This window comes from Stylophora pistillata, chromosome 12 (genome assembly GCF_964205215.1).
Source record: "Stylophora pistillata chromosome 12, jaStyPist1.2, whole genome shotgun sequence".
In the NCBI taxonomy this organism is placed as follows: domain Eukaryota; kingdom Metazoa; phylum Cnidaria; class Anthozoa; order Scleractinia; family Pocilloporidae; genus Stylophora; species Stylophora pistillata.
This window is the reverse complement of record NC_142530.1, coordinates 2933129-2956462: the sequence shown is the minus strand read 5'-3', so window position 1 is coordinate 2956462 and position 23334 is coordinate 2933129. Positions and strand designations below refer to the sequence as shown.

The 23334-nt window shown below is 35.6% G+C and overlaps 1 protein-coding gene and 2 pseudogenes across 17 annotated transcripts; 1 reads left to right on the top strand and 2 right to left on the bottom strand.

The window, feature by feature from the left end:
* Positions 1–2357: 2357 nt before the first annotated feature.
* Positions 2358–7019, bottom strand: LOC148718405 (uncharacterized; annotated as a pseudogene).
* A 129-nt stretch (positions 7020–7148) lies between these two features.
* Positions 7149–8489, top strand: LOC148718404 (uncharacterized; annotated as a pseudogene).
* LOC111345929 (uncharacterized) lies at positions 8166–22244 on the bottom strand. Of its 17 annotated transcripts, XM_088741045.1 has the most exons (25): positions 22033–22244; positions 21462–21500; positions 20892–20951; positions 20650–20688; positions 20339–20398; positions 20097–20135; positions 19786–19845; positions 19544–19582; positions 19233–19292; positions 18991–19029; positions 18680–18739; positions 18438–18476; positions 18127–18186; positions 17885–17923; positions 17574–17633; positions 17330–17368; positions 13151–13210; positions 12909–12947; positions 12598–12657; positions 12355–12393; positions 12045–12104; positions 11803–11841; positions 11492–11551; positions 10698–10802; positions 8166–10171 (listed from the first exon to the last, which is right to left on the bottom strand). In XM_088741045.1, exons 1-25 carry the CDS (start codon positions 22052–22054, stop codon positions 10101–10103), a joined length of 1287 nt encoding a protein of 428 aa, XP_088597171.1. In that variant the 5' UTR covers positions 22055–22244; the 3' UTR covers positions 8166–10100. The 17 variants fall into 17 exon arrangements, with proteins under 17 accessions (XP_088597171.1, XP_088597178.1, XP_088597176.1 ...); XM_088741052.1 differs by lacking the exons at positions 11803–11841; positions 12045–12104; XM_088741050.1 differs by lacking the exons at positions 12045–12104; positions 12355–12393.
* Between the last annotated feature and the right edge of the window lie 1090 nt (positions 22245–23334).

Genomic DNA, 23334 nt, shown 5'->3' with positions numbered 1-23334 from the left:
AAAATGCTGGTGGATGAACAGTAGAAGCTCATGATATATCTATTATACGTCCACCAATATGGCAGCAATGACGTCACGTGCAAACCACCTATAGCCCATTGCAGAAACGTGAGAGGACTGGGACGAGTTTCTTATACTGATTACATCGAAAATCTACACATTTCAACTGAAATGGTACTGAATAAAAAGCTACCCAGTCAAGTTTGAGAGTTTTCAGCGGAAAAGTGTCCAAATTGGAGCCTTGCAAAAGTTGCAAAAATTCCATACAAACCCTTAAAATTTTTTGGCCTGTCTACCCAATCCATACAAACTCTCTATTTTAGGTGATATTTGAAGAGCTGTCATTTTGCCATTTTCCTCCTCTAAATACTTCTATTCTTGCTTCAAAATATCGTCGCCCAATCAGAAAAGGGCAACTGCGCGAAGGTTTCTGGATGGCACATGAGAATCTTGCTACGTATCCCGGACGCTAAAATACTGTGGGATTTTGATTTTCTTCGAGGGCTAGCTCCGGTCCGTTTGGATAAATTTTCGATTGGAAGGTACGAGGAGAATCGTGAATCTTTTTACCTTAATGCTGCGAAGTTTGAAAGCGGAGCGATGCAATTTTGGGGGGAAAACTCGCTCGGGCGCTGGAACTCTTTCAAGACAAGGATTCCACCCTTCTCTTTCTTTTATGCGTTACATTAATGACGAACTCAGACTTATTCAAAATCGCTAAGTAAAAAAACATTTTTGAAGCAAAAAGACGACTTTGCACCACAGGTAAAGTAATTCTCTGTTTATTTATCATTGATTTATATACACAGTCAGCAATATATCACAATAGGTGAGGCAAACGGTAAATCTGTTACATTCACTATAAAGCAACAATCGGCTACACAAACTGATTGTATGGGACCCCTGTGGTGCAAATAGTATTCTAATCGAAGGAGGTGCCATATTGCTCTGTAGCCGAGAGATCCACACCCGTTGCTTACTTCACGCGTGATAACATCTTTCACTTCCTGCTCATTCACCTCGTTCCTGACCCTTCGAAGACCATCAGCGCGAAGACAACGCTTTGGGCCACCTCATTTACCTGTGTCGGGAGGCTTTGAAGAACGGAGCATAACACAATAGAGGCTATTCTTATTCAATGACATGTAAGTTAGTGGCCGGGTATTCTGCAATCTAGCCGACGCTTTAACGTACTTAAATTGATTGTAATGTTAGGGTATACTCTTAAAAATTCTAGAATAACATTATTTTGATACCCTTGATGAAAATAACCCTCGATTATTTGCATTTCCGATTTGTCGTTTGCCTTTTCTATTTCCGCCACACGAGAGAAAGACTGGGTACTAGTTTCCATGTAGCTTTTCTTGTCATGCATGGCTTTATTTGCAGCAACATTGTTTTTTATTTGCAGCAACATCTTTTATTTGTATGGGTTGCAGTGTTTAATATGCAGTTGACCTTTTTTGTGTAGTGACCATTGTGAGCCACCGTAGTTCTGGGATCGCCACGGGGTAAACATTGCAAGTTGCTACAAAGAAGTAAGGCGGAAAGTTGTGTTGACAAACAAAAAAATACGCAGTCTAATACCCCATTCACACCAAAGCCTAAACATGCTTTAAAGCTGTTTTGTTAAACATGGTTTAACACAACAGCTCCATAGAAGCTGCTCAAATCAATATTTGGTTGACTTCAAATGTGGCACATTGAAAATACAATTTAGCAATTGCTTGAATCTTGTGGAAAGTTTAGTTTTTCAGTTCTCTGCTTCTGATTTTTATTCAGTTAAACCTGGTTTAACTAAACAGGTTTTCTGGTGTGAATGGGGTATAAGACTGCATGTGGCTAGTGCAAATAGCCTTGAAAAACAAAATGTTACAATTGTGAACTAAAATATTATGATCCCATAAAATATCAATGCTAAAATGTCAACGTTATTGTGGGGCAGGTAGAAAAGTGAGGGGACTTGCGTTTGGAAATGCCATAAAAATTGAAAGAAATACATATTTCCGATGCCCGAAGTGGGGAGCTGTAACACCTGCTTGTTCGTTTGTAAAATAATAATAATTTATCTGACACAATGAAGTAAAACAGGGTTTAAAGAACAATACAAATCATTTTATTGTGCTGATGTTGTACAATATATAAACTTTAAACTGTAACGAACCGTAACAAATCGAAAGGTTTCAACAAAATAGAGCAGTTTTCATAACGGTCATTAACCTGTGATGTACACTTTGCAGTACTTAATAGCATTATAAAACTCTCAAATCGCCTTTATTGCAAGTATTTTAGTATTGTACTATTTATTTTGTTTTATGGGTTAATAAAAACTGCTGTATTGAAAATATTCTATAACAAATTGCTAATAAGTTTTATTAATTTCTGAACAATAACAAACTTGACACTGTTTAGAAATTACAGTGTATGAATTTTAATAAAGTTAATTTGGATGACTATTGTTTTGTTCTGACTAGCCTTCCATTCATGTGCATGAAAACATTTTTGTGTTTCTACTTTAACATGAGGCTGATTAGTCCAGAAAACTTGTTATTCAAATTTGCTGCTATATTTTAATGGTCAGTGCCATATAACAGTAACAAATGTGAAATTGACAAACATTTACTGCAAAAATAACTCTTGCAACAGCAATTCGACATGGTATTAATATTTTGGTATTGACAATTTGGTACCATCTATAAATAAGAAACTATAATGTTAAGTAGTTTTCAGTAAATGAAACTTATTTGGTGCAATCAACATATGTGGGAAATAAAGCTATAGCTCTTTAGATTACACAGTGCTATTTTATAATGTATTGCTATTTGAGGTGTATTGAAAAATTGATATTGATGCTTAGTTCAAGTAAGAAATAAAGATTATGAGAGAAAAATGTTCAAAAAGTTCATTTGGCTACAGTATTGTAAATAGAAAACATAACTTTTGAAAAAATGAACTGCTATAAATTTTTCAAACCTTATCAGAGTTAATGAATTTTAGTTTCATCAACTATTTAATGCCGACAAAGTTTGAGATTGCTCACTATTAATTTTAAAAAAATTGATAGTAAATTTAGGTTGGAAGTAGATTGCTTTCAGTAAATCCGTGAAACATTAATTACTATTTTGTACTAAATAGTGCAAAGCAAATAATAGAAAACAAAAGAGTGTCTACAATTTTGTGCAATCATGTAATTTTTACTTGAGTTTTATGGATTAACTGAAAGCTCTCTATCTTATAGATATATTGACACTTTTGTGGTACTTACAGGAACTGGTGTCTCTTTATCCAATGGATGAATTATCATTGTTTGCCTCATTGGAGGTTGTGGATAGTTGAATCTACATGGACTGTTTGTATTCTTACGACATGTGAATGTCTATGTATCTGTATATTAACAAGATTCAATAATTCTGGATTATCTACTGGTTTATGACATGAGATGATTTTATCAGTAAATGCTGTTACTTCTGTATCAGTAAGTACTTGAAACTGTGGAGCCTCTTCAAGCCATATTTGCATGCAGATATGAGGTGATCCTCTTTGTTGATATTCGACCCTGTAAAACCAGTCAGATATTTTACCTAAAGGTTCAGCAGAACTCAAGAGAAAGTTTGTCAGAAATTGATTCACTTGAAAATCAAAATGCCTGGCACATGTTACAGGGTCACTTTGAATTAATCGGCTTCTATTCTCCCAGTTAAAATTCTCTATTTGTTCATCTGTATATTACTTTTTATCAACTACTTCTCCAAGGATTCTTAGTAAGTGTAACCACTGGGTTTCAGCAGATGACAAACTACAAAACAGTGTAGCAGGACCCAGCTGTCTTATCATAGCAAACAAATCTCTTTTAGCTTTCTCAAAATATGGAGCTGAACCTCTTAATGCATTTAGAAATTTATAGCCCTCATCATGAAGAATTAATCTGTCTAAAGCTCCTTGTCGTTTCAATTGCCCTGCCTTAATATTTTTATTGTTTCCTTTACATTTTCTAAGAGCAATGTGTGATTTTCCTTAAGGATTTTCATTTGTAGCTTCTTTGTTTTATAGAAAATATTTTCAATGCACATGGCAGCTCGTCTATCTGATCGTCTTTAAGTTCTGACTTACAAATATCACTAAAGGTAACTTTGACTTGTCGATGTTTCATTTCTGGTCAAGGCTGTCCAAGAAATATTCCAGGATATGCTAACTCTTCACAATATTTATCCCTAAAAACACTCAATGGTCTATTCAGCCGGAGCAACATTGAGAATATTTTGCCGTTTATTTTCTTCTAAAAAGTCTGTTGCAGTTAACATAGTATCAGTTACACCAGCAATTGGTTCTACTTCATCTTCATTTAATACATCATATTCATCTACATTTAAATAAGTGAGATCTGTGGAGGCATTATTCTGATCTGATCGTGACTCCACACTGTTGGTGTTATCATCATTATTACTTTGTCCAATTTCAATGTTATATTTGTTGATCCAATCATTATCAAATACTATTCCTTCATCTTTATATAAACTGCTATTTGTCATTAACCATTTTGCTGCTCGCATGACCTTGTGTGGTCTTATATACAAAGACAATGCAGAACTTTTGTACTGGAGTTTTCTCTTTAAATTAACTTTGATAGTAGCTGTGTGCCTCTGTAATCTTGGTAACGTGTTTACTGTATGAGTCACATCTGCTGGCACATTAACAATATTACCACATATTTTTAGCTGTCTACCTCTAGGAGCTTGCATAAGCTTTTGAAATGCAATCCTTGGTGCAAGTAGTCGACATTTTAATTCAGTCAAGTCAAAGAAATCTGGCTTTTTTGGAAAAGACATACCATTAGCCACAGCTCATGGTGGGACCTTGTTTTTTTATCAAATGTTTCTTACAAGTGTTACAAATCCACTCTTTGTTATCAACAATGGCTTTATTACATAAATATTTAGTGATATCAGGATTGGACTGTCTAAGTTTGTCCGCATAAGCTACACTATGTCTATACCACAACTGGTCACAACAAGTACAGATGTAAAATAGACCCTCCTTCACTATTTCATGGAATTTATTAATTGAATTAACATTCAACAGATATATTGGTTTTTGATAATCTTCAATTTCGTTCATATTCATTATGCTTAGCTTTTCTCTAAGGAGATGCTAAAGTTGCTTTACGATTTCGTTCATATTCATTACACTTAGCTTTATTCTCTGGAGATGCTAGACTTGCTCTAGATTTCGTTCATATTCATTATGATTAGCTTTTTTCTCTGGAGATGCTAAACTTGCTCTAGATTTCGTTCATATTCATTACGCTTAGCTTTTTTCTCTGGAGATGCTAAACTTGCTCTACGATTTCGTTCATATTCATTACGCTTAGCTTTTTTCTCTGGAGATGCTAGACTTGCTCTAGATTTCGTTCATATTCATTACGCTTAGCTTTTTTCTCTGGAGATGCTAGACTTGCTCTAGATTTCGTTCATATTCATTACGCTTAGCTTTTTTCTCTGGAGATGCTAGACTTGCTCTAGATTTCGTTCATATTCATTACACTTAGCTTTTTTCTCTGGAGATGTTAAACTTGCTCTATGATTTCGTTCATATTCATTACACTTAGCTTTTTTTCTCTGGAGATGCATTAATTTTGGCTCTTTTCTCAGGAGATGTAGTAGATATTCTGTATTGTTTCATATGATCAGCTTTTTGTTGCCTTTTGCTTTTACAATTGTCTAATTTTTCATTAAGTTTGTTGCTATCGTCATTGATATCATTGCTACTGTCAGTTGAACATGTTGAAACATAATGCATCTCTCATATATGACCTATGAATATTGATCTCCTGTTTTGTAACAAATTACTATGTGCAGGCTCAATTAAGGTTATTTCTTGGAAATTTTGACTTGATTCTATGATATGAATCTTTAAGTTTATTGCATCAGCAACTGCTTGTATGATAATGTTATCAGCCCATGTGCCTTGCTTAGACATATCAGATAAATACTGAACCCATGGTGTGTCTTCTATACTTTCTATGAATTGTTCTGGATTGTCAGTCAAATAAGTAACTCCTAAAGCTCTGATTTCTGCATGATGACTTGAATCACCATATAACTGAAGAGATATAGATTTAAACAAACAATCTCCTCCGCCAACATGCAATGGTCGTAATCCATATCTAGGCATTCTATAGTGCAATACAAAATCTGCATTATCAAATGAAATGCTTTGAATAGTGTTTCTCATGATGAGACCTGGATTTAATTCAACATCCCCTGACAATAATAGCTTTTGCATAGATACATTATATGTCACAGGAGAAATTTTACTTTTCTTAAAACAGAGTGAATAGAAACTGTCTTGTCTCTGAATATAACTTAATCTCCATTGCTTATAATGTTTGACAATTTTATGTAAAACAGATGAAATGGGACCTGACCTTATCACTATTTTCTTATACTTGGATCGAAGTTTTCTATTCTTAAATACAATCATGATCTTTTTTATATTTATTCTGGATGGCTCTCTTTGTCTTCTTCAATTAGATGACTTAGAGCACAATCGGGAAAGAGTACCATATAACCCCATACATTAATTATGCATTCAATATCATTAATTATGTATACACCCAATTGTTTTTAAGACAATGACTTATTCCCATGGGTTTAGCATATATACATTACTAATAAGTACTTACTACTTCAATAAAAGAGAAATTGATTGAAAGCGGCTTTTTCGACTCCATTCCATTCTCACGTTCTTCTTCCTTCTCCCATTTGTTCCCAATGACTTCTCCTCTATTTTTTTCTTTCTCTTTTCTTTCCTTTTTACCTTCTTGGCAGTTCTGCTGAGCCTTGAACCATCGCTCCTCAGACAACGCGTTATTATCAGACCATTATCAAACCATAGCCTTACCACTATGCTACGCAAACCAGTTAGGAGTTCCTCTTCAAAAGCTACTTTTTCTTTTACCTTTCAGTAGAAAAATTTTCATAACAATATGTGCATTGATATAATGCACCAAAGGTCCCCTTTGCACTTAAGAATGCATTTCTTCTTCTCTACGATTGGCCAAATACCACATAGAAAACAAAATTTATTCATACCTCTTTCTAATAAAATCAACGAAAGAAGAAGATGGAAAGAGCAACAACAACTCGGAGATGGAGAGAATGAATTTTATTCGACTTTCTCGGATATTATCGGATCATGACCGGTGCATATAGTGGTGTAAGGATCACAACCTGCTTGCGACGTCGGTAAAATGTCCTCGAGATTGGTGCAGCAATGAACTTAGCTGGACGCGACGTGCTTCATCGCGAGATGGGTACGAGTGGCGATGTTCAAAAAAGGGTTGCGATGGAATGGCTTCAATGCGCCGGAATTCATGGTTTTCTGGTAGCAGAGTCTCCATCGAAAAAGTATTAGCCCTAACCTACGCCTGGGCGCACAAATTTACAAATGCTCAAGCAGTGTACGAGACCTCACTTGACGACGAAACTACGTCAAAAGAAACGGTGGTAGATTGGTATAACTATTGCCGAGAGGTTTGTGCCAACAGAATCACGAATCATCATGCGGGGCCTATTGGTGGACGTGGTAAAACTGTAGAGATTGATGAGTCCAAGTTTGGCAAGATGAAGTATCACTGAGGTCGCGCCATCGAAGGAAAGTGGGTATTCAGTGGAATTTGCCGACAAACCAACGTTTGCTTCCTTGTTCCGGTAGAGCGTAGGGACAAAGATACACTTTTGCCCATCATACGCGCTCAAATATTGCCGGGGACACGCATGATGAGCGACTTATGGAGAGCTTACAATTGCCTAAATGACGAGGTCTATGATCATCTCACAGTAAACCACAGCCTAAACCTCGTTGACCCACACACCGGTGCGCACACACAGGGCATCGAAAATACATGGTGGGAAATCAAGCGAGGTTTGCCCCAAACAGGAACATCCAAAGGACTTTTCGATGGCTACCTACAAGAATATATGTGGTGTCAGCACTACGGAAACGATCCCTTTGGAAACATTATCGAACATATCGCCCAACTTTATGAAGTCCAGAAAGACTAGATACAAAGGTTTCTTTGCATCGCTGTATGCACCGGCCCTCACGAACAATTTTCATCACTAGGACACGAAAGGATAATGAGAGAATCAACTAAAACCACAAGAACAGGTAAGACACAACATTCATTTAAACTTTGCATTGTCAAACTTCATTGACAAACTTCAAAGCCTGACCGTAGACTTAACGTTATTTTCCGGCCAATATTTCAATGTTCCGGCCAATAATTTAATGTTCAGTTTGGCTTTCAAAGCCAAACTGAACATTAAATTATATTTCAAAATTTAAAACCTCTCGAAAATGCCTTAAATTTCTCGTTTTGCAAAGCCAAAACGTGCCGAATTTACCCTGTTTCAAAAAAGACTTAGATTAAAAAATATAAATTTTGAAAAAAAAAGACTACGGACTGCCATGTTCGCTATTCTAATAAACTATCTATCTCTATCTATCTCCCTGAAAAAGAGAAAATCAGGCCTATACGGGATTCGAACCACTGACCTTTGCGATACTAGTGCAGCGCTCTAAAAAACTTGAACTTGAACTTTATTTTTATTTAGACACGGTAAATCTATCAGATAAAATAATAATATTATTACAATCTATTATTACAGTTACAATCTATTTTAATCTATATAAACATGATCTACAATTTAAAAGTGAAATAGAAAAACATTTGATAATAAAAATTAACGGTAAAAAACTACGACGTTTCGAAGTCTGCATGACCTCATTATCACCTAGCAAATAGAAAAAAAAAAAAAAAAAAAAAAAAATTGAGCTAACAAGCCAACTGGGAGCGGGCCGTTAAGTTGATTCGTAGTAAACCTGTGGCGATAAATCAGCTACGGTGAATATATAAGTTCCTGTACTGCATCAGTACAATATTTGAATTGACAAGTCCTGTATTCAGGCGATTTCAAAATGGATGTAATGAAGTGGTAACTGAGCCTCGTGTAACTGAGCCTCGTGTAACTGAGCCTCGTGTAACTGAGCCTCGTGTAACTGAGCCTCGTGTAACTGAGCCTCAAGAAGCTAGAGTTTCCCTCGGCTATCGCCTCGGGCAACTCTTACGCTTCTTTCGTGCTCTCCAAACTTCCCGCGTGCTCCATAACTCGATAGTGCACGCTAAAGCATGAACCAATTGTTAATTAGACACGGTAAATCTATCAGATAAAATAATAATATTATTACAATCTATTATTACAGTTACAATCTATTTTAATCTATATAAACATGATCTACAATTTAAAAGTGAAATAGAAAAACATTTGATAATAAAAATTAACGGTAAAAAACTACGACGTTTCGAAGTCTGCATGACCTCATTATCACCTAGCAAATAGAAAAAAAAAAAAAAAAAAAAAAAATTGAGCTAACAAGCCAACTGGGAGCGGGCCGTTAAGTTGATTCGTAGTAAACCTGTGGCGATAAATCAGCTACGGTGAATATATAAGTTCCTGTACTGCATCAGTACAATATTTGAATTGACAAGTCCTGTATTCAGGCGATTTCAAAATGGATGTAATGAAGTGGTAACTGAGCCTCGTGTAACTGAGCCTCGTGTAACTGAGCCTCGTGTAACTGAGCCTCGTGTAACTGAGCCTCGTGTAACTGAGCCTCAAGAAGCTAGAGTTTCCCTCGGCTATCGCCTCGGGCAACTCTTACGCTTCTTTCGTGCTCTCCAAACTTCCCGCGTGCTCCATAACTCGATAGTGCACGCTAAAGCATGAACCAATTGTTAATTAGACACGGTAAATCTATCAGATAAAATAATAATATTATTACAATCTATTATTACAGTTACAATCTATTTTAATCTATATAAACATGATCTACAATTTAAAAGTGAAATAGAAAAACATTTGATAATAAAAATTAACGGTAAAAAACTACGACGTTTCGAAGTCTGCATGACCTCATTATCAACTAGAAAATAGAAAAAAAAAAAAAAAATTGAGCTAACAAGCCAACTGGGAGCGGGCCGTTAAGTTGATTCGTAGTAAACCTGTGGCGATAAATCAGCTACGGTGAATCCTCTACTTCTACACTAATCCAGTGGAACTTGAAAGACAGTTACACATTTGTTCTTGTTGACTGCAATTCATGCAGACATCTTTGCATAATAAATAAAGAAAAAATACTAATCACTAAGATGCACATGACTATGATAAATTACACCAAAGGGTTACCCACGGGGAATGGTAGAGTGACCAATTTAATACAGGTTATACAAAAGAGGGTTACTATAAAAAAACGCCAAATTATGCCATAATTGAACGTCCAATAATACTTCTACCATTGATTTTGGAAGATTAAAGAGGACAAAATTTTACTAATAAGATTTTACTCGAGTGACCATTCAATAGAGGAGGAGGAAAATACAAACAGACTGCAGGGACTCAGTGACTGACCACCAACACTCAGGAGAGGTGTCTGCTCATTAGAGGTGCTGTGATTAAGGGGAAACAAATTTGGGACTTTGACAACGGACCTCTTGATACAGGGTGACCACTCAATATGGTGCCATTAAATACAGGTTACACTCTATAATTCATCATCTTGACAATTCTGTCTTCTTACATCTCAATTTTCTCATGGCATCGCCATATTCAGGAACCAATTTTACTTCTTTTACTTACCCACTCCTGCTGGATGTATAGTCCTTTCCATGTTCTGAACCCTCTTCTCCAAGTTCATAACATGTTGCATGAAGTCTCCTGTAGGAAAGTGCCTTCTGGGACCGCCTTAAAAACAGGAGAAAAGGAAGAGCAAAATAAAAATGAACAATCTATGGCCTTTGACTCCGTACGAAAGCAGGCATGCAGAATCTTTTATGATCTGCCTGCATAATAACATGTTTCAAGAACATTCTAGAACATTGAAAATGTTATCTCATAAGCAGGGTTCTTGCTGAAGTTTTTCATAGAAGGTAAAAAATAAGAAATGGCAGGTAACTTTGTTACCTTTCCCCATGCTGGGGTGTGCCGGCCACATAGGCCCCCACCGGGGTAGGTTTTCCAAGTGTGGACGCCATGTTGCCAACCGCAACGTTTCTCAATTGATGCTTATACCCTTTTTGCTTGGCCATAAGAATGGAATGGAAAACATAGCAGGATTTCTTTAACATACGGTGCATTTTCAAACCAGTAACATGCAATAGATATCTTCACAACACTGGTTAGAAGGAGAAAAGAGATATTTTTCCATAAAAATTAAAAAACTCGTTGGATAACTACTTTAACAGTAAATATTTCAGTCCCAGGTCTCAGTGAAATAATAGCCAGTAATATTTATAACTTGAAAAGTTGGTAAAAATAACTGGTCACCCGCTCTTTAAAAGAAGCCTGATAAGTAGTTTAGGTTCTTATAACACCAAGGCCTTCAGTAGTTTGAAAATTATTACTATTTCAAAAAAGAAAAAAAAAACACACACCTGCCCCTTGGAAAGGCTGTGTCATGGGCATATTGGATACCCTTGGGTTACTAGTGGCAGCTAGATAAATAGGAATAAAAGAAGAGCCATGTTTCTTATAGTAATAAATACTAAATCACTATATGATGTTAATTACTATAATAATTTTCATTCACTTCTTTCAAGTAAACAGATCCTAAATGAAACAATTCAGCTCTTACACCAGTTAATGCTTTGTTCAGAGGTTGTGGTGCATAAACTTAAGGCGCACCTATGATTGTCGCAGTTATTAATACTAGGTTTTTAGTATTAAAAATTGATGCAACACAAACCTCCATAGACTTGAGGTGCATCTTGACCTCCATAAGGAGCTAGATAAATGGGGAAAAAAATATAAGAGCTATTAATGTTGCAGTTATTAATAGTAAGTTGTTAGTATTATAAATTGATGCAAGACAAACCTCCATACCGGCTCTTTAAAAGAAGCCTGATAAGTAGTTTAGGTTCTTATAACATCTAGGCCTTCAGTAGTTTGAAAATTATTATTATTACAAAAAAAGAAAACAACACAAACCTGCCCCTTGGAAAGCCTGTGTCATGGGCATATTGGACACCCTTGGGTTACTAGTGGCAGCTAGATAAATAGGAATAAAAGAAGAGCCATGTTTCTTATAGTACTAAATACTAAATCACTCTATGATGTTAATTACTATATTAATTTTTATTCACTTCTTTAAAGTAAACGGATCCTAAATGAAACAATTCAGCTCTTACACCAGTTAATGCTTTGTTTAGAGATTGTGGTGCATGTACTTAAGGCGCACCTATGATTGTTGCAGTTATTATACTAAGTTGTTAGTATTAAAAATTGATGCAACACAAACCTCCATAGACTTGAGGTGCATCTCGGTCACCATATAGAGCTAGATAAATGGGGAAAAAAATTTTAAGAGCTATGATTGATGCAGTTATTAATAGTAAGTTGTTAGTATTATAAATTGATGCAAGACAAACCTCCATACCGGCTCTTTAAAAGAAGCCTGATAAGTAGTTTAGATTCTTATAGCATCTAGGCCTCCAGTAGTTTGAAAATTATTATTATTACAAAAAAAGAAAACAACACAAACCTGCCCCTTGGAAAGCCTGTGTCATGGGCATATTGGACACCCTTGGGTTACTAGTGGCACCTAAATAAACAGGAATAAAAGAAGAGCCATGTTTCTTATAGTAATAAATACTAAATCACTCTATGATGTTAATTACTATAATAATTTTCATTCACTTCTTTCAAGTAAACAGATCCTAAATGAAACAATTCAGCTCTTACACCAGTTAATGCTTTGTTCAGAGGTTGTGGTGCATGTACTTAAGGTGCACCTATGATTGTTGCAGTTATTAATACCAAGTTGTTATTATTAAAAATTGATGCAACACAAACCTCCATAGACTTTAGGTGCATCTTGACCTCCATAAGGAGCTAGATAAATAGGGAAAAAAATATAAGAGCTATTAATGTTGCAGTTATTAATAGTAAGTTGTTAGTATTATAAATTGATGCAAGACAAACCTCCATACCGGCTCTTTAAAAGAAGCCTGATAAGTAGTTTAGGTTCTTATAACATCTAGGCCTTCAGTAGTTTGAAAATTATTATTATTACAAAAAAAGAAAACAACACAAACCTGCCCCTTGGAAAGGCTGTGTCATGGGCATATTGGATACCCATGGGTTACTAGTTGCAGCTAGATAAATAGGAATAAAAGAAGAGCCATGTTTCTTATAGTAATAAATACTAAATCACTATATGATGTTAATTACTATATTGATTTTTATTCACTTCTTTAAAGTAAACGGATCCTAAATGAAACAATTCAGCTCTTACACCAGGGTAATTCCACAGTATTTTGGACATAAAGCTTTAAGAAATAAAATTGACTATAAGGACAATTAAGCTCTATTTCTGTACTGGTTAAATGCCAAATTTGTATAAAATGATACTTTTGAGATGTCAGCACTATAATTTTGTGTCATAAATTATCATAAATTAACCTTGATACCAAAAAACCTGTCACGGAGGGGACATACACTAAATAAATATTGTACATCTGTCTTGAGAAGAAATCTAATAATAACTGTCAGGACATTAAGTTGTTTACCCAGACTTCCTATGTTATTAAATTTGTTTCTTGGCTTTGTGCGGAAGAGATGTAATGCTTTGTCCAACATTGAATTGTCCCCTCCGTGACAAAAATACCCACAAAAATTATGATCTTTCTAAAATAAATGGGGATAACTGCAGGAACTTCTGTTAATTTATTGAAGTATAGGCATACAAACTCAAAAGTGGTAAAGAGTTTCTTCCACTTCTTTTTCCTTTTAATTACTTTAAAAAGATAAAAATGTCACGGAGGGGAACTTTTGTCACAGAGGGGACTTTTCTGTCACGGAGGGGACATTTTTTGTCACGGAGGGGACTTTTCTGTCACAGAGGGGACATTACTGTCACAGAGGGGACATTACTGTCACAGAGGGGACATCACTGTAATGGAGAAAAATTAACTGTCACTGAAGATAAATGTAATGTAACAATTAAACTATACTCTCCTCACTTAAGAGAGAAATTAATGTAACTATTGAGTTTAAAATTCAAGTTAATTCACATCAAAAGTGGATGTGAGTAGTACATTTTTACTGTCAAAGGAAGGGTTGCACATTTCATGACTAATACATGGAGAAAAAGTAAAGGATTTTGGGATTGTAGGCTCTGAGCATGATCACCACAGCACTGGCAGTTGCTTTAGAGTTGAAATGAGTTCTAAAGAGAGGACAAAGAAATACAGAGAAAGATTGAAAGAAAATGATGAAAATGATGAGATGGTTAAAAAGAAAGATAGAGACCGAAAGAAAAAGGATTACTTGAAGAAAAAAGCAACTCAACCTGAAGTTCTTAGAGCCCAAGAAAGAGAAAAGAAAAGAAAGCAGAGAAAAAAAAAATGGCAGAGTCAGTCAAGAAAACAACGAAAGATTCTGATAGGATCAGCCCCCAGATGCTTGGAAAGGCACTTAGCAGAGCAAAGAAGCACCTGCCAAAATGCCCTCAAAAAAAAGTACAAGTTTTAGCAAAGATGGTTCAAGATCTGTCCCCCCGAAAACGAAAGGCAGTGGTAGATTTATGTGACAACAACTCCAAGAGTAGAAAAGAACACAAGAAAGACAGAAAGAAAAGATGTGATGCTCTGACTAGTGATCAAATACAAGAGGTAGAAGACTTCTACATAAGAGATGACATCAGCAGGATGCCTCCAGGGAAGAAGGATTATGTGTCTGTCAAACTACCTGATGGTAAAGGGGAACACAGGCAATAAAGATTGCTTTTGTTCAAAATTGGAGAAGCCCACGAGCTGTTCAAGGAAGAAAGCAACATTCAGATTGCCAAATCCAAGTTTGCAGAACTTCGACCTCCCCAAGTCATTTCATCATCTGCATTTGGCCAGGAAGTTTGCATTTGTAAGTATCATGAGAATATAGATCTTCTCCTCCTGGGATTGTCAAAACTTGGCACATCTGACTGTATATCAAGTGAAGAAGCTGTTGCATAGACAGTATGCAGTCTTGACTCTTGCAAGTGTGTTGACAGAGTGTGCAATAGCTGTGGCATCACTAAGCCAACAGATCGTCTTTTTGAAGATCTAGATGAGGATAGTTTAGTATCATATTATCAGTGGCAAACAGTGGAAGGGGTTGTGAAGAAAAATCTTGTGGAGTGTACTATTGGTGAAGCCAAGGAAGATCTGCAAGCCCAGCTGAGGCCATTTAGTCCCCATGTCTACAATATCAGGCGTCAGTTTCAAGAGGTAAGGCACCTCAAGGAGGAACTTAAACAAGATGAAATCATTATTCATGAGGATTTTTCAGAAAACTTTCAGCTATGTCACCAACGTGCAATCATGGCATCGCACTGGTCCAATGAGGCAGTCACAGTATTTACTGCAGTGGTATACTACAAAGATGACCAAAAGCAACTGAAGCATCTCTCATACGCTCTTATTTCAGATGAGCTGTCTCATGATAAAGCAAGCGTTTATGTGTTCAACAAAGCAATTTTGAATGCTGTTAGTGAGAAAGTTGCTTTCAAACAGGTGCATTATTGGAGTGATGGAGCTGCCTCTCAGTTCAAGAACAGATTTAACTTGGCCAATGTATTGTACCATCCTCTTGATTTTGGCATTCAGGCAACTTGGAGCTTCTTCGAGACAGCACATGGTAAAGGGGCTGTTGATGGAGTTGGAGGAGCTGTTAAGCATGCTGTTTGGAGAACAATTCTGCAAGGCCATGAAGTTGTAAACAGTGCTGAAGAGTTCGCAAAGATTGCCAACAAAGATTGCCAGAAAATGACTGGCCAAGACAAGATGACGTGGACAGGGTGCATTGCAGTTGTATTTTTTATGGTCCTGTAATGCTGGAAGGCAATCGCCCATTTACTTTTTCAGTGCAGGGTGAAGTTGAGAAAGTGCACCTGTTTTTCAAAAAGCAGCACTAATTATGAGCACAAGAAAGCCCATGATAACTGTCTGTCTTTCAGAGTATTTATGAAAATGAGATTTGAGCTTTTTGGAGGTTTATTTATTATTATTATTATTTATTTATTTATAATTATTATTCACTTAGAGTGTACTGGATTTTAGACTACTTTAGTATTAACTGGATATTGTCAACAGTTAGCTGTACAACAGTACATATACAAGTATTAAAACTTGTAAGTCATTATCACCTCTGAATCTGTGGCACTTTTGTTCAATATTCAGCTTATATAATTATTATAATTATTTACATCTTGCACATCATGCATGCATGCATACTTGCAGTCTACAATGCAGTTTTAAGCCTTTTTATTGAGAGAGAGAGACAGAGACACAAAACCTTGAAATATCTGAGTTGCTTACATTTTTAGTTATACATGTAAGTTTTAAAAATGTTGTATGTTTTTGTATGCACCAGGTCTTATTGAACCACTGGTGCTATCTTGAGTACTTTACATTAACCTAAAGTTTCCAAATAAAAACTAAAAAAGACATGAAGGTTTTTTTAAGAAATGTGTTGTATCATATGAACAAAACAGCATGACACAACTTTCCAGAATACTTTCCAGCCATAAATTAAATGTTTCTGAAGGCTTGACGATACATACGATGGCCAACCTTTTTGATGTGGTCAAGCTTTAAAGAATATCTTGAAAAAAAATTAATTAAACTGGGGCTGTAAACTCATATTAAGGCTGGAAAATTGGTTTAAATTGGTTCAAATTGATCACTGCTGCCTACTGGACAAAAGGTCCCCTCCGTGACAGTCCCCTCCGTGACAATAACCACGAGCACTTACTGTTCCTGTACAATGTAAGAGAGGAGGAAGGCCTTTTCCATTTAAGGCAGTTTTATTATTTATTAACATCTAAATAAACTATGTACTAAATTATTGTTGCTGCCATTATACATTCACAGAAATCTGACATTAAATTTAAACTTTCAGTTTTCATAGTTTCTCTGGTCCCCTCCGTGACAGTCTAAATGAATGACTAATTCCCCCCACATGTGGAAGAAGTCGTTTGGAAATAGTTTGATTTAAAACAATCATTAGCTGTTCTATCCATTAGAAGTCCTCAGGGAACTGAATTATATTAAGCTGGGGAGCAATCCATGATATTCTCTTCTGAATTGTGCCCTCCGTGACATGCAAAATACTGTAAAATGACCAACCAGTTAATGCTTTGTTTAGAGGTTGTGGTGCATGTACTTAAGGTGCACCTATGATTGTTGCAGTTATTATACTAAGTTGTTAGTATTAAAAATTGATGCAACACAAACCTCCATAGACTTGAGGTGCATCTCGGCCACCATATAGAGCTAGATAAATGGGGAAAAAAATTTTAAGAGCTATGATTAAATGCAGTTATTAATAGTAAGTTGTTAGTATTATAAATTGATGCAAGACAAACCTCCATACCGGCTCTTTAAAAGAAGCCCGATAAGTAGTTTAGATTCTTATAACATCTAGGCCTCCAGTAGTTTGAAAATTATTATTATTACAAAAAAAGAAAACAACACAAACCTGCCCCTTGGAAAGGCTGTGTCATGGGCATATTGGACACCCTTGGGTTACTAGTGGCACCTAAATAAACAGGAATAAAAGAAGAGCCATGTTTCTTATAGTAATAAATACTAAATCACTCTATGATGTTAATTACTATAATAATTTTCATTCACTTCTTTCAAGTAAACAGATCCTAAATGAAACAATTCAGCTCTTACACCAGTTAATGCTTTGTTCAGAGGTTGTGGTGCATAAACTTAAGGCACACCTACGATTGTTGCAGTTATTAATACTAAGTTGTTAGTATTAAAAATTGATGCAACACAAACCTCCATATACTTGAGGTGCATCTCGACCTCCATAAGGAGCTAGATAAATGGGGAAAAAAATATAAGAGCTATTAATGTTGCAGTTATTAATAGTAAGTTGTTAGTATTATAAATTGATGCAAGACAAACCTCCATACCGGCTCTTTAAAACAAGCCTGATAAGTAGTTTAGATTCTTATAACATCTAGGCCTCCAGTAGTTTGAAAATTATTATTATTACAAAAAAAGAAAACAACACAAACCTGCCCCTTGGAAAGCCTGTGTCATGGGCATATTGGACACCCTTGGGTTACTAGTGGCACCTAAATGAACAGGAATAAAAGAAGAGCCATGTTTCTTATAGTAATAAATACTAAATCACTCTATGATGTTAATTACTATAATAATTTTCATTCACTTCTTTCAAGTAAACAGATCCTAAATGAAACAATTCAGCTCTTACACCAGTTAATGCTTTGTTCAGAGGTTGTGGTGCATGTACTTAAGGTGCACCTATGATTGTTGCAGTTATTAATACTAAGTTGTTAGTATTAAAAATTGATGCAACACAAACCTCCATAGACTTTAGGTGCATCTTGACCTCCATAAGGAGCTAGATAAATGGGGAAAAAAATGTAAGAGCTATTAATGTTGCAGTTATTAATAGTAAGTTGTTAGTATTATAAATTGATGCAAGACAAACCTCCATACCGGCTCTTTAAAAGAAGCCCAATAAGTAGTTTAGATTCTTATAACATCTAGGCCTCCAGTAGTTTGAAAATTATTATTATTACAAAAAAAGAAAACAACACAAACCTGCCCCTTGGAAAGGCTGTGTCATGGCCATATTGGACACCCTTGGGTTACTAGTGGCAGCTAAATAAACAGGAATAAGAGAAGAGTCATGTTTCTTATAGTAATAAATACTAAATCACTCTATGATGTTAATTACTATAATAATTTTCATTCACTTCTTTCAAGTAAACAGATCCTAAATGAAACAATTCAGCTCTTACACCAGTTAATGCTTTGTTCAGAGGTTGTGGTGCATGTACTTAAGGTGCACCTATGATTGTTGCAGTTATTAATACTAAGTTGTTATTATTAAAAATTGATGCAACACAAACCTCCATAGACTTGAGGTGCATCTTGACCTCCATAAGGAGCTAGATAAATGGGGAAAAAAATATAAGAGCTATTAATGTTGCAGTTATTAATAGTAAGTTGTTAGTATTATAAATTGATGCAAGACAAACCTCCATACCGGCTCTTTAAAAGAAGCCCGATAAGTAGTTTAGATTCTTATAACATCTAGGCCTCCAGTAGTTTGAAAATTATTATTATTACAAAAAAAGAAAACAACACAAACCTGCCCCTTGGAAAGGCTGTGTCATGGCCATATTGGACACCCTTGGGTTACTAGTGGCAGCTAAATAAACAGGAATAAGAGAAGAGCCATGTTTCTTATAGTAATAAATACTAAATCACTCTATGATGTTAATTACTATAATAATTTTCATTCACTTTTTTCAAGTAAACAGATCCTAAATGAAACAATTCAGCTCTTACACCAGTTAATGCTTTGTTCAGAGGTTGTGGTGCATGTACTTAAGGTGCACCTATGATTGTTGCAGTCATTAATACTAAGTTGTTAGTATTAAAAATTGATGCAACACAAACCTCCATAGACTTGAGGTGCATCTTGACCTCCATAAGGAGCTAGATAAATGGGGAAAAAAATATAAGAGCTATTAATGTTGCAGTTATTAATAGTAAGTTGTTAGTATTATAAATTGATGCAAGACAAACCTCCATACCGGCTCTTTAAAAGAAGCCCGATAAGTAGTTTAGATTCTTATAACATCTAGGCCTCCAGTAGTTTGAAAATTATTATTATTACAAAAAAAAAAAGCAACACAAACCTGCCCCTTGGAAAGGCTGTGTCATGGGCATATTGGACACCCTTGGGTTACTAGTGGCAGCTAAATAAACAGGAATAAGAGAAGAGCCATGTTTCTTATAGTAATAAATACTAAATCACTCTATGATGTTAATTACTATAATAATTTTCATTCACTTCTTTCAAGTAAACAGATCCTAAATGAAACAATTCAGCTCTTACACCAGTTAATGCTTTGTTCAGAGGTTGTGGTGCATGTACTTAAGGTGCACCTATGATTGTTGCAGTTATTAATACTAAGTTGTTAGTATTAAAAATTGATGCAACACAAACCTCCATAGACTTGAGGTGCATCTTGACCTCCATAAGGAGCTAGATAAATGGGGAAAAAAATATAAGAGCTATTAATGTTGCAGTTATTAATAGTAAGTTGTTAGTATTATAAATTGATGCAAGACAAACCTCCATACCGGCTCTTTAAAAGAAGCCCGATAAGTAGTTTAGATTCTTATAACATCTAGGCCTCCAGTAGTTTGAAAATTATTATTATTACAAAAAAAGAAAACAACACAAACCTGCCCCTTGGAAAGGCTGTGTCATGGGCATATTGGACACCCTTGGGTTACTAGTGGCACCTAAATAAACAGGAATAAGAGAAGAGCCATGTTTCTTATAGTAATAAATACTAAATCACTCTATGATGTTAATTACTATAATAATTTTCATTCACTTTTTTCAAGTAAACAGATCCTAAATGAAACAATTCAGCTCTTACACCAGTTAATGCTTTGTACAGAGGTTGTGGTGCATGTACTTAAGGTGCACCTATGATTGTTGCAGTTATTAATACTAAGTTGTTAGTATTAAAAATTGATGCAACACAAACCTCCATAGACTTGAGGTGCATCTTGACCTCCATAAGGAGCTAGATAAATGGGGAAAAAAATATAAGAGCTATTAATGTTGCAGTTATTAATAGTAAGTTGTTAGTATTATAAATTGATGCAAGACAAACCTCCATACCGGCTCTTTAAAAGAAGCCTGATAAGTAGTTTAGATTCTTATAACATCTAGGCCTCCAGTAGTTTGAAAATTATTATTATTACAAAAAAAAAAAACAACACAAACCTGCCCCTTGGAAAGGCTGTGTCATGGGCATATTGGATACCCATGGGTTACTAGTTGCAGCTAGATAAATAGGAAAAAAAGAAGAGCCATGTTTCTTATAGTAATAAATACTAAATCACTATATGATGTTAATTACTATATTAATTTTTATTCACTTCTTTCAAGTAAATGGATCCTAAATGAAACAATTCAGCTCTTACACCAGTTAATGCTTTGTTCAGAGGTTATGGTGCATGTACTTAAGGCACACCTATCATTGTTGCAGTCATTAATACTAAGTTGTTGGTATTAAAAATCGATGCAACATAAACCTCCATAAACTTGAGGTGCACCTCGACCACCATATCGAGCTAGATAAATGGGGGAAAAAAATATAAGATCTATGATTGTTGCAGTTATTAATACTAAGGTGTTAGTATTATAAATTGATGCCACACAAAGCTCCATGAACTTGAGGTGCATCTTGACCACCATATAGAGCTAGATAAATGGGAAAAAAAAATATAAGAGCTATGATTGTTGCAGCTATTAATACTAAGTTGTGTTATTATAAATTGATGTAACACCAACCTCCATCTATTGGAGGCACTCCTCCACCACCAAAAGGACCTAGTTATATGGGGAAATAAAAATATGAGCAATGATTGATGTAGTTATTAATGCTAAGTTGCACTGTCACTGATTTACATGTGATCATGAGTCAAGGAAAATACCAGTCAGAACCTTGAAATCTCAGAGGAACAAGAGTAGAGGGGATAGAAAAATTGTCCACACATGTGTTTTCTTATGTATATCATAGTGTTTGATCAAAATGCTAGACTACAATGTGTTCCAATGAGTTTGTGCTCTTTCATTTACTATAAAAATTCAAGGGATGAGCTCTGCAAGTGATCTTCAACAAACAATGAACATTGGAAATCAGTTATCTTGGAGTTTGTCACGTTTTCCAAGTCGAGCATTTTTAACGCAGGGAGAATTACCGATACATTTTGACAAAATAGCCCAGACTATTTAATCCAAGACGCGCCGAAGTGGATGGAAAGACAACTTCAAAGCCTTATGTGCCTTATGGCACAAAGAGATAAAGAGATAGAGTATCTGAGACTGCTCATCAACTCGAATATACAAGCACTGTTTTTACCTCCTTCTCGACGTGTTTCCATGAAGTTAAAATTGAACTCGTTTCCTTCGACTTTGTAAAAAATGGTCGCAAGGAAAGCTTAGATACACTATATGATGAAAGGCTGATAGTTTCGAAAGAAACTGTTTGGGGCTGCGTCGGTGGGAGTAACGAAATAATTTGGATATATCAACAAAGTTGAAATGGTAAATTGGCCACCGTAATGATTAGAAAAGCTTATGATGGCATAGACCATGCTTAACAATTCAGCCCTATCAACCGCTGACCAATTGAGCCTTTTTCTATCTCATGTGTTTAACAACTATTCTCCGAAGTGGAGGTGGTTGGTGGTGGATATTTACCGAGCCGCGAAGCGGCGAGGTAAATATCCACCGCTAACCACCGACACTGAGGTGAATAGTTGTTTTAGTATATACTAAAACAGTGAGATAATATACACCACCAAAAATTGATTTTAATTCATACGATTCCAACATTTCAACATTTCCTGCGCGTAACAATCCAACGCGGCTCGGATCGCAGTAAGTGATTTTTTGTTGTAAAAACTGCCATCTCGTTTTTTTACTGACAGATAAAATTTCTGAGGACATTTTGTTTAGCTCTGGTGGCGACATTTCTTCAAATGGTGTTGCAAACTCTTTCTGTATTTGAAACCATTCTGTAAAAGATACCATTCAACTTTGATTTTCAAGTAAACAAGTGAGGTTACGCAAGATTAATTTGCATTTGTAAACAAGACCTTTTTCACTGGTTTTTAGCGATAAACTTCCGGTTACCATTACCTTTAAACACAGCCAAACCAAATTTAGTCGCTTTCTCTGTGTTTTCAGGGACTGCTTCGTTGTTATTTGAGTGATTTATTCGCTTGTCACGGATGCAAACCGGCACGCCACTTTCTCTCGAGTTGCTCGGAGGTAACTAGCAAAGGATATTCGGAGTTTGACTAGCCAATCAGAGCGCGCCTTCAACGCTATCCACTGTTTTAGTATATACTAAATACTGTTATCCTACATATGCTTGTATTCTTCTCATGTATCTTTGTATTCTTCTCACGTATTCCCATGCATTCCAACGTATTCCCACGTATTCCCATGTATTCTTATGTATTCCCATGTAATCTCAGGTATTCCCATGTATTCCCATGTATTCCCACGTATTACCATGTTATTTCCATGTATTCCCATGTATTCCCATGTTATTCCCATGTATTCCCACGTATTCTCATGTATTCCCATGTATTCCCATGTATTCTTATGTATTCCCATGTATTCCCATGTATTTCCATGTTATCCCCATGTATTC